The 12293-nt window shown below is 34.6% G+C and overlaps 1 protein-coding gene across 6 annotated transcripts in view; it reads left to right on the top strand.

Moving 5' to 3' along the window:
• The window catches only part of IMMP1L (inner mitochondrial membrane peptidase subunit 1), a 74635-nt gene that overhangs the window by 48966 nt on the left and 13376 nt on the right, over positions 1-12293 (top strand). For 5 of the 6 annotated variants that reach the window (XM_039219328.1, XM_039219331.1, XM_039219327.1 and 2 more), the window contains 2 exons: positions 291-379; positions 4547-4673. In XM_039219328.1, coding sequence (XP_039075259.1) covers positions 291-379; positions 4547-4673 — 216 coding nt within the window. Of the gene's footprint in view, positions 1-290; positions 380-4546; positions 4674-8369; positions 8462-12293 lie in introns of all 6 variants that reach the window. The other variant, XM_039219330.1, reaches the window with a different exon arrangement.

Genomic DNA, 12293 nt, shown 5'->3' with positions numbered 1-12293 from the left:
TGATGTGCTGCCTACTGCGCTAAGGAGGCAGGTAGTCAGCCATTTTTAATATACATACCTGTATTTCCAGACTTGGTGACCATTCTGTAGAGTTGAACTTACCTGGAAGGTACCAACTTATGAATTATCCTCCAAGCTTGACGAACATTTGTTTGACTTTCTTTCTTGTGAATCATCCTCCAAGCTTGAAGAACATTTGTTCCATTTTCTTTCTTGTAAGCCTGTTCAGATGATTTATGTTATATGAAAAAGGGTTTCAATTCAAATTAAAAAAATACCTCTCTTTTCAGTGTTCTGGACCATCCATGGAGCCTACAATCCAAAATTCAGATATCGTCTTTGCAGAAAATCTTAGTCGACATTTTTATGGTATCCAAAGGTAAATTTCTATCATAGATATATTAAAGTTATAGTGAAAACATGCATTCACATTGTGTCTTTTCTGCAGTTTCTTAATTTTGTTTTTAAAAAACTTTTGTAAATAAATTAATGACCAGTTAAAATTTTAATTCAAATATTTTCTCTCAATTTGAGAAATTTAATAGTTTCTGTAAACATTCAGCCTTCTGGGTCACTGTGTCTCTTGCATTATTGGCCAAAATAGAATAGCAGCCCCTATTTTTATAATGTACATTCAAGCCCACTTTGCTTTTTTGAGGGGAGAAAGGACCCTGTAATGTTTTGAGTGAAGAACCTAGGGACTTGGGAACTACATTACATATACAAAGCAGTGATTGCTTTTTAAATTTTTAAAGTAGTCTTGAATTTCTTTTGATGACTATTTTATTTTTCATAGCTTATGATGAGCACTTGATGATTTTTAGACTCTAGTACTGTATATAGCTGGGAGCCAGAAATCTCTATTATGAGTCTCCTGGTTAATTAAGTTGAAAAACTCCTTGACAAATATTGTTTGCCTCTAAATTTTAAAAAATCCTATTCTGAGTGGTGTTTCCAGTCCCTATGATACTGTTTATTCTGTTTAACTACATATTATTCCTTATGAATGAATGTCAAGTATTAGTAATTTATTTTATTTTTTAATTTTTATTTTTGAGAAAGAGAGACAGAGCATAAGTGGGGAGGGGTAGAAAGAGAGGGAGACACAAAATCACAAGCAGACTTCTGGCTCTGAGCTGTCATCATAGAGCCCGATATGGAGCTCGGACTCATAAACCATAAGATCATGACCTGAGCCAAAGTTGGATGCTCAACTGACTGAGCCACCCAGCTGCCCCCAGTAATTTAATGTATTTTCTAAAGGGCACATCTCTGATTCCCTAAAATTTTGGGTTCATTAGTTTTTCATAATTATTAAAAAATAATAGCAGTTTTTCATCTCCATAAACTGCAAATTTGACTCATTTGAGTTGGTATTTAGCTTATGGCATAAGTAAATTTAATCACTCCTCTTTCATCATTGGCTTTTTCTATAGTCTGTTGCACATTACTGAGTAGTGTAAAAGTATTCTTTACATTTACTGATCTTTTACCATTTTAGATTCTGTAGCTAACTTGAAGTTATCTCTTGGTCAAGCTCTATAGTCTCAGTTTGGTGCCCAGGTTAAGTTCTCCTTCATATCTTTTACTCACATAGCGTCTAGGTTAAATTCTTCTTCATATCTTTTACTCATGACTTCAAGATACCAAATTGATAGATATGGGCTTATAAAATATGACTTGCATAACAGTTGTGTTCTAGCTTTCTTTTCTTTCTGTCTTTGGATTAATTAGAGACCTAGCATCACTGTAGCATGAAGATAAGCTGCTGTTCTCCATGCTAATGAGATGATTTTACTTTTAGTCCTTGAGGATCTTTAACAAGGAGCTGAACTTGTTGGCTAATTAGATTTTGAATGAATAGCTCAATATTATCCTTTTTTTTTTTTTAATAGATACTCTTTCCATTCAGACGGGTAATACAAATAACTACATTCAGTAAGTTAATTAAGATTCTTTGAAGGTTTCATTTTGTATTCTGTTCATTCAAGGGGTCCATTAGGTTAAAGGACAGCTCAAAATCTGGCATTTATATGAGATATACCAAATAACTTTTACAACCAAGGGAGTCCGTTGGTAACTTCAATTTTAGAAACATTTTTCTCCTCAGTATTCTTTTTCTTTTATCTGCAGCATAGAACTCAGATTTTAGGGGAATCTCTGACACTTGGCAAGAGATCCTTCAGCTAGCTGCCTGTTTCTAAAGCTAGGATAGCTATCCATTTAGGCAAAATAAAAGTCTGCATAACTAGTGTTTAAAGCACATGAATCTCTTCTCAGTTAAATGCACAGAACATCATATTTATAACAGTTACAGTCTCTTATTACTATTTATTCTTTCACCAAATAATTAAAGAGTACTTAACTTATAGATATGCAGTATATTATAGAGAATGTTAAGGTGAGTAAGATATTGGTCCTTTTCAAAAGCTACAGTTTAGTAGGTTAATAAGGATGTTTATAACTATAAATGAGAAAGGAAAATTTAAACCTTAGTTCTATTAACTTCCTTTAAAAGCCCTATTTGAAAGAGTTGAGAATCCAAAGATAAATTATTTTCATCTAAGCTCTATACATATATCTAGTTAGACCATCAAAAGTATAATCTGCATTAATATTGTCTTCTGTAAAAACACCTTGACTGAATTAAGACTTTTATGTTGCCATTCAAGGGCAGAATTTAAGGGTCATATTGATTATATTTTTAAAAATGTAAACTGAATAAAACACCCACAGAAAACATTTTATTCCCTAAAGCTCATCAAAAGCAACTTCATTTAGTATGTTACAATCTTTGCAAACTTGTTCATCTGAAAGTTCCATTGGCATGGTTCCAGTTGGTTGAAGAGACTAGTTTATCCCATTTCAGAGAAAGGGCAGCCTTATATTACCTGAAAGTTATAGAATTGAATGTTTTATTTATTTATTTATTTATTTATTTAGAGAGGTGAGAGAGTGCATGGTGAGAAGAGGGGCAAAGAGAAAGAGAAAGAATCTTAAGCAGATTCCACATTCAGGGTGGGCCCCTACCCAGGGCTCGATCTCATGACCCTGAGATTATGACCTGAGCCGAAATCACGAGTTGGATGCTCCACCAACTGAGCCACCTAGGCACCTCTAGAATGTAGTAGTTTAATAGCTTTCAACTCTAAAAAATTATTGTTCCATTGAATACTATTACTGTAAAATTTCTTTTTTTTTTTTTTTAATATTTTTATTTATTTCTAGAAGAGAGAGAGAGAGACAGCGTGAGCAGGGGAGGTTCAGAGAGAGAGGGAGTCACAGACTGAAACAGGCTCCAGGCTCTGAGCTGGCAGTCAGCACAGAGCCCGACGCGGGGCTCGAACCCACGAACCGCGAGATCATGACCCAAGCGAAAGTCGGACGCTTAACCGACTAAGCCACCCAGGCGCCCCTATTACTGTAAAATTTCTGATGAAGGTGTCTTTTATTACCTTCCATAAGAATCCTTCTTGTATGTTCATTCCTCTTTGATTTAGTTAAGACAATTTTGTCTTATCTCCCAAACTAAACTTTATTTTATTAGTTAATGATTCCAGTGAAATTAATCAGAATTTCATTTTTGATTTGGCTACCAAAAACTTTGGAACTCATATTAATATTTATGTATAGCAATAACTAGGTTTCTGATTTGACTATCATCTTCTCTTTATGGCTTTTGACATTTTTATATATGCACCTTTTATTATAAGTAACATCAAATTATTTCTGCAGCTATGTACAAATAATAAGTAAATATATTAAATCCTTTCAAATATGTGTGTTAGTCAACAGAATTCACTTATACTCATTTTTTGCAGGAAGAGCATTGTGTTTTGTTTGGTTGGGGCATTAGTCCTATTTTGTCTCCTTCCTCTGTTTTGTCTCCTTCATTTCTGCTTTTGGAGATCATACTTTTCTAACACATGGATATTGTTGTTACTTCTTCCATGAATCGTGCCTTCCATATATAATTTTACCCATATTGGTAATGTATGTTTGATATGACAATTTATTTTTTGTAGTATATGTTGGGCACTTTTAGCATGTTATTTGGTTGTATTTTTTGATATTGTTCCTCAAAATTAAGTCTTTTTGACTATCCTGTAAATTACCCAGGTTGTTTATATATTGTAATTCCTCAGTTCTTTGAGCTCTAGGGAAATATTTATACTATTTTTATGTTTTTATGTACTCTAGAGTCGATCAGTACTAACGGCTGGGCAGTAAAATTTACTTAATTTCTTGGTTCTTACATGGAACTGCTTTTACATAGTTCTGGTTCTAAAAATTTGGTACAGTGCAAGAAGGTAATTCTTATGGAATTGCCAGAAATTTTTAAATCATCTAATAGCATTTCCACTACTCTTGTTGTATTGTGACCCATAAAACAATCACAAAGCTGGTAAATGTATGAGAGGGTCAATATGTGAGAGGATAAAAGGGTGTTGGCTTTGTTTAAGCTATAAAAGTATTATAGTAGTGCCAACCATGTGTTTATGCTTAATAAATAACACTGACCTTTCTTTGACTTTTTTCCCCTCAGAGGTGACATTGTGATTGCAAAAAGCCCAAGTGATCCAAAATCAAACATTTGTAAAAGAGTAATTGGTTTGGAAGGAGACAAAATCCTCACCAATAGTCCATCAGATTTCTTTAAAAGCCATAGTTATGTAAGTAACATTTTAATTATGTTATTCATTGATTAGCATTAACTAAACACACTGACAAAAGAAAATAATTTTAATTCATATTTTGAATATGTTAAAATGCTGCATTCAGTAGAATTTAAATTTGTTTGTATCAAGGGGAGCCTGGATAGCTCAGTCGGTTGAGATTCTGACTTCTTATCAGGTCGCGATCTTGTGGTTCATGGTCTCAAGCCCTGCGTTGGGCTCTCTGCTGTCAGCAAAGAGCCCACTTCAGTTCCTCTGTATCCCTCTCTCTCTCTGCCCCTCCCCCACTCATACGGTCTCAAAAATAAACATTTAAAAAAAATATATGTATGAAGAACAACTTGGCCATTATATTTTACACATTTTAGTTCTCTTTAAAAGCCTACATAAATATATCAGTAATAAATGTTGCAGGCATGATTCACCAAGGATGTCAAAATTTTGGGCAAAAGCTTGAGAAAAGTAATTTATTTGCACCGTCTCAAAGTATCTCCTTCAAGATATTTATTACAAAGGGACAAATAGTAGCTCATAGAGGAGAAACTGGAAGGCACCACCTTAATTGAGAAATCAAGGTTAACTTCACCAATAAAAAGACATATCAACATAATGTAGCCCCTGAAGTGAAGCACTGAGAAGGGCGCATCACTTTTGTGGTATTTTTACAAATGAAAGTGTAACCTCTGTCGAATCATGAGAAAACATCAGACAAACCCTGAGTGTCATTCTGCAGCATAACTTACTAATACTCATAAAAAATGTCAAAGTCATGAAAGACAAGAATTAGAGATTGGAGAAGACACAGGAGACATGCCAGCTAAATTGCATCTGAGATCCTGGCTTAGAAAATTTTTCCACTGATTTATTAGTGGCAAATCTGGTAAAATCAGAGTCTGTAGTTTAGTCTTTTTAAATCGATTTAAATTTTTTGAATATGAAGTATATATGCCGTACTCTAGTTAACCTGATTATCCAGTTAGAAAAAGAGAGCAAGAGCAGCAGAATGGAAGAGTGAGGAGCAGATGTAATGTTAGCTCCTCTCACCAATCACACAGCTGCTGTAACAGAGCTTATGGCAGGGGAGGGTGGCCTTTTCTTTACTGAGCATGTGCTTTTCTTTAATAATTATAACTTAATTTTTTACTTTTTAAAAAAGTTCTCAGTGTCACCCTCAAATTATTGATGTAGCTGTTACATCTGTTGACAAACTTTCCTGATAACTATCTTCATCCCCAATATAAACAAATAATTAAGAGTTAAATTGTTTTGATCCTTGTGTATTTATTTTTAACTATAATAGGCTTTGATTGCCTTGTAAGTTTGATCAGTAGATTATTAAGTCTATTATTTATGTACCACCCATAATGCACTATGATTCAGCAGTGCAAATGTTTTTGATGTTTATTACCACAGTGCTAAACATACTAGTAATTGTTAGCTGATAGTGATAATAATGTTGAAGATGATAGTGTATTATCAGGTAACCTATTTTTCTATGACCTTTATCATGGAGTCTGCATCCTTTTATACTTCATTTAAAAATGTCAGAATTTTGCATAATGTTTCATCTTCATGTGGTATTAACATTTCTTTCATGAGACATTCTAGTCACATTTAAGTTGTTTTAGCAATAAGCATATACTTGAGACCCTAAATAATTTTGCCAGTAGATAGAAGAACAAAACATATAAATGATGGCATCTACTATCTGGATACTTAAACATCACACAATTATTGGTGTTTTCTTTTTAAGAATTATTAGAGGAAGAATTTCAGGGGATTAGATCTTTGCTAAGTAATCTGAGCAAATAATCAGAGGACTGTAAGATGAAAATTTTTTGAATATTTTACTTAAGGAAATCATCAAATTTTTATGTACTATGAATTGATAAATTAGATGACACTGCCATATTCTAGGTATATTCTGTTCACTTTGGTTTTACTTTTTTTAGTGACAGACATAATTGTAATACTATTTGCTAACACGTATTGTGTACTTCATCTGTACCAGATACTGTTGAAACTCTTTACAAGGCTTAATTTATTTAATCATCAAAACAGCAACCCAATAAGATAAGTAGTAGTAGTATTTGATAGATGAGAAAACTGGACAACAGGGAGGTTAAATAGATTGCCCAGTTTCAAACAGTGAGAGAAACAGTTGGAATTCAAACACAAGTAGCCTGGCTTCATCCAAAATTTGTACTCCTTACCATGCTACTACTACTTCTCCCAAAATATCTTCTACTGATGATTATTATACTCTTATCCAGGTATCCTTACCTTAAATGTATTTGTCTTCATTATTTTTAAAAAAGAAAAGGAACTATTTCTGATCAGGGACACTATTTGTTCTAAAAGAGAAGCCACTGATATTTTGAAGGCTTCCCTGCCTCCGCCAGTTTTTCTAGGCTGGGCTTTTCAAGCAATTAGAATTGTCTAGTTATTATAAAATCACTTTAGCAAATGTGTTCCATTAATCAAGGTGATTTATAACAAAAATTCATCCAAGTTTGGAGTACTCTGAAGAGATATCCAAACCTTTGCAGGATCTCCCCCTCTAGAGTGTTCCTTTTTCAGCTATCTCAGCCGCACACTGGTGCTGTATTTTATGAGATGGGTTTCTTTCCCTTACCTATGTATCCTTTTAGAAAAATTGTTGTTGTTTATGATGAAGACATTACTATTCAGATCTTGATTGGGTTGCCTGGTAAAGATGATGAATATTAAATGTTGTGAATTCCAGGCCCAAAAAAAAAATTATTCTCCTATGTAGGTGCTTCAGAAAGCAAAACACCAAAATTGTCATTTGGAACCTAGAACTTAGAGTTTAGCATATGAAAGAAATAGCATTGTTCCTAAGTTGGCAAAAAAGAATAATAACAGATCATTGGTTAAGTGAAGTGGAACCATTTTATTCATTTCAGAGTTCTAAAAGTCCATGTGGCACCAACACTTAACAAACCATGATTTATTTTTTTACATTAAGCATTTGGAAACTAAGCAGTCCCTATCAGGTGCTTTTGGAGTGGGTTTTGCTCAGTTCGATGATATTGAGGCCAATAATGCTTTCCTTGGGTTATTGGCTGAGCATTGGGTACTAGAATATGAGCTTAATTTGTGACTTTCACAAGAAACATATTATACTCAGCTCAAACATCTTGAATAACTTGCCTTTCTATACTGCAGGAATTCCTGAGTTTGCAGTTAAAAGCCACTAATTTGCCAAAAATATTTAATTGGAAGTAGAAGCATTACGCAAATGCTGCTACCATTGGGGTACAAGACAAATTCATGTCTTGTTTTCTTGGATTAACTTCTGAAGTGCTCTCTGCTTTTACCTTTCCCATTGTCTTGCCTCCCTACCCCATCATTGATTATTCTCTACACAGATGCTGAAATGATGCTTTTTATTAATGGTCCTTTTTAAGTGTAATGTTAGTCTTTTGTACAAAGACCCAAGTGACTTCACAGTTCACTCATAAGAAAAGCCTAGGCCTTATAATATCCTGAAGACCCTTTATATTCTTCCTGCTGCTTGTACTTGCGGTTAAAGCTTTATTCAAACACAGGCACTCTTATTTGTTTACATATTGTTTGTGGCTGCTTTCACTGCAAGAGCAGAGTTGAGTAGTTGTAACAGAGATGATATGGCCTGCAACGTTTAGGCTGTTTACTCTCTGCCCTTTACAGAAAAAATTTGCTGACGCTTCAGCAAAGTTCTTCATGGCAAGGATTTGTTTTGACCCTGATTTCCCAGCACCTAAACTTTGATTTAACATCTGGTAGGTACTTTAAAAATACTTGAAGGATGGACAAATGTATATATGTGTAGGGTCCAAGCATGTTTTCTTCTACTTTCTGTTCTACTCCTCAATTTCTTCTACTAGTTTCTACTGCAGACTTGCTCCTGAGTGAGTGCACGATGTTACTGGTTTTCAGTAAGGCAGGTGTTCCTTTAGTTCACTACACTGTATAATACTGTGAAACTGGCAATCTGTGGTTCTTGAAGTCTTCATAGATGTTTTGAAAGTTAAGCTCCTTCCACAGTAGGGCTACCACACCACATTCCATAATTCCAGATGGAAGTTGTAGAAAATATTAGGATGTCTCTGTTACTTTGAAGCAGGACAGCAAAGTGCCAGTTAAATGTTTCTTTCCCCAAGCGACTTCCATTTAGAATCAGTGATATTTTTCAGCTCTTTTAATAAGCAAACTAAAAAGTCATCCGGCTCTGAATTGACTTATCAGTTTGGAATATTCTGACTTCAGTCTAGACTAAATCTTCTAAAAGAATGGTAGATGAGGTACCCTGGATAAACCCCAGCATTGCCCCAGAAATGCTGTGGTAGTTTTGTTAAGGTGACAGCTAAGTTGCCCTAGCAACATGCAGTGCCTACTCATTAGGTTGTATGCTCACAAGAATTTTTTCTCCATTTCAATAGAAATTCATGTGCCTTTTGCACATATAGGCCACTATACGGGTATTTTATTCTTTTGATCCTTTTATTGGTTGGCAAATTAACCATGGGTAAAGTTGTTACCTGTAAGTAGTAAATTGTTCCTTTAAATGTAAACTCCTGCTTTGCAGTGACTGTTCAGTGTAAAATGAATCATTTTTAAATCTTTCATATAATTAAAAATTTATTTATTAGCTTCTCAACCATAGCAGCCACTCTGTATTAAGTGGACATATTAATAGAACTATGATTATGGAGACTTCCATATATTCCTGTAATTAGAGACTCACAATCTTTTATTATTAAAGGAAAAATAATTATACTTATTAGAAAAATTATGTTTTTACTTTATTATTAACCCATCAAAATATAAGGCCATTTAAAACTTTCTGGTTCCTGCTACCACAGATTCCAGTGTTATACACAAAAGGTGAAATGTTCACAAAACAACAGTCTGCTAGGTGACTAAGGAATGTAGTATTTCTTACCTTTTAAAAATAATTACATATATGTTAATAACATCATTGTTATGGAGAGAGATGTAAGCAATACAAAACAATTTTACATTTCAGAAAGAACTGATTAAATGTTCTCAGGATATATTGGTGAGATAGTGTTTTTAAAAGGAGAAGCTGTAAATGGGGTAATATGCCAGTGATAAAGCTGTTTTACAGTGTATTGGAAAATATTTCTGAAAAACTGATCAGCAAACTGAAAAACTCACTATTTGGACAGCGTTAGAAGATGGTCACTGTATAAAGTTAACACTAATAGCCCCTTAATGTGTACTGTGTATTTAGGTTATAGTTCAAATCCTTGAATATCTTAATGCTGTTTTTCTGTTTGTTTAAATGTCATTTACTTTAGCTAAAAGTCACAACCATATGGTCTTCTATTACCACTTGTATTATAAACACAAAAAGTACTTATGCGGAGGGAAAGGAATCATCAGATTGAAAGGGCTTGTTTATTATAAGCTGCTGATATACTAAATCCTTATGTCATTTAAATAGAAGAACTACCTAATAATGTCACTTATTACAACTAGGATATCTAAGCAAGAGACTTGCTTTTTGCAGACTATAGTGATAAAAACCTGTGCTACACATCCATTTCTCAGCAACGGGTCCCAGGATAATCAATCATGGCATACTGCTAATGCCTTGATTGCAGCTGATGTGGAGGAAATATGTTTACTCTTTTGCTAAAGTGAAGTTCACTGCGGAGATGACGTGACTTTTTCATCCTATAGCTAACACAATTCTGAAGATAAATTTGACTTATTGTTTACAATTCTGAGGTGTTTTTCTTCTGATATTAACATTAAATAATTATCTTTGAGGTCCCCACAACTTTAACATTTTCTGAATGTTTTCAGAGAAATTTAATCTTATTTTAACAATAACATGTAGTTTATAGAATTTTATTTTGTAGAAATATATTTTATCTTACATATGGTTAAATGTATATACATATATTCATATACATATGAAGACCAGCATTTGTGCTGAATGAGTAACAAGCCTTCTTGAAACTATGTTTTGCTCACCTAAACATATTATAACCACTGAAAGATGGAAAATCCGTGCCATTGGTGTGAATTGAGGGAGGCAGTTTTGCAATTCAGTAAAATGGAAATATTTATCTATGTTTATCTGAAAGTTGTATGAGGCCTCTCTACTTTAAGGCTGCCTAAAAGTAATTGGGAGAAATTAAGAAGACTGAAATTGTAATGCTGCTGTTCAGTGTCAGCACCAGAAGCAGACTCTATCTCTAATGATAAAGAATATATTCCAAGTGTCACTTGTTTTCCTAATCTGATACAGTGCTCTGCTGGAAAGCTACTGTTGACTAGGTGGAATATATTGAAATGTCTTTTGAGGGGCACCTGGGTGGCTCAGCCGGTTAAGCGTCCGGCTTCGGCTCAGGTCATGATCTCACAGTTGGTGGGTTCGAGCCCTGCGTTGGGCTCTGTGCTGACAGCTCAGAGCCTGGAGCCTGTCTTCGGATTCTGTGTCTCCCTCTCTCTCTGACCTTCCCCTGTTCATGCTGTCTCTCTCTCTCTCTCTCAAAAATAAATAAAACATTAAAAAAAAAAAAAAAAAGAAAAGTCTTTTGAAACAAGCATCTAAATCAAGTTCTTATGTTACACTTTGGGTAATTAAAATCTGTGGGTTTCAGTGACTCACTTAATGTTAGTCCATACAAGTATTCTCACTCTACTAAATTATCATCTGCCTAAAATTAGAATTGGAAAAGAGGAATAACAGATGTGAAAGTAGGTATGCATATTATAAGGCAGTTGAAAATTGTGAGTTAGCGAGAAACTGTTGGCATTGCAAGCCATTGTACTGCTAACCTACATATATGAATGCTTTCCTCTTGCATTAGAATTTTCATATCTATTGTAAGAAAACATAGGAATCATTTAGTTTGGCACAGCTAGTGCCTGCATCCCCACTAAACACACATGAAGTGCCAACAGAGAGAGATTTGCCTCCTTAATAGTTAAAACTGTAGGGTGAGCAATTTAAAATTCTAGCATGCAACTTAGGATTCTGATCTACTTCCTGTAGAAGTTAATGTCTGGCAAATTTTGCCCACCCCTACAGCTTGCTTTGGACCATTTAAGTGTATGAATCTCTAAATCAGGAAGGATTAGAGAAACATTTTGTCATCTGAAGGGACTTGAAATTTGACCTGACTTACCTATGAAAAGAAAGTCAAAGTGGGTGTAGGGACATGGACCAATATGGATTACTGACCTTAAATGCAAATATAACCCCAAACCAATCCCAGCATTTAGGCATCTTCTTTAATGAGGCTATGCTCCGAGCAGCTAGAACCACTGGACTTGGGAGGCAGGGAGGTGTGGTGGAAGAGAAGACTTAAATGGTCCTCAGCAAGCTGTAGGGGTGAGCAAAATTCGCCAGACATTCACAAATCGCCTTTTACTTATTTATGTATTTATTAATTCCATAACTACTTATTGAACACTTACTTGAAGGCCAGAACTATGTAAGAGTAGATTAAGTCTCTGCCTGCAGTGCTGTGCAATAGACCTTTCTGCAAAATTGGAATACTCTAGATCTGCACTGTCCAGTACTAGGCATATGTGGCTCTTGAGCACAGGACACACAGCTAATGTGTCTTAGGA

The sequence above is a fragment of the Hyaena hyaena genome, unplaced genomic scaffold, assembly GCF_003009895.1.
Source record: "Hyaena hyaena isolate Hyena2069 unplaced genomic scaffold, ASM300989v1 scaffold_807, whole genome shotgun sequence".
In the NCBI taxonomy this organism is placed as follows: domain Eukaryota; kingdom Metazoa; phylum Chordata; class Mammalia; order Carnivora; family Hyaenidae; genus Hyaena; species Hyaena hyaena.
Note: the sequence above shows the minus strand (reverse complement) of the source record. Positions and strands in the feature narration are given on the sequence as shown.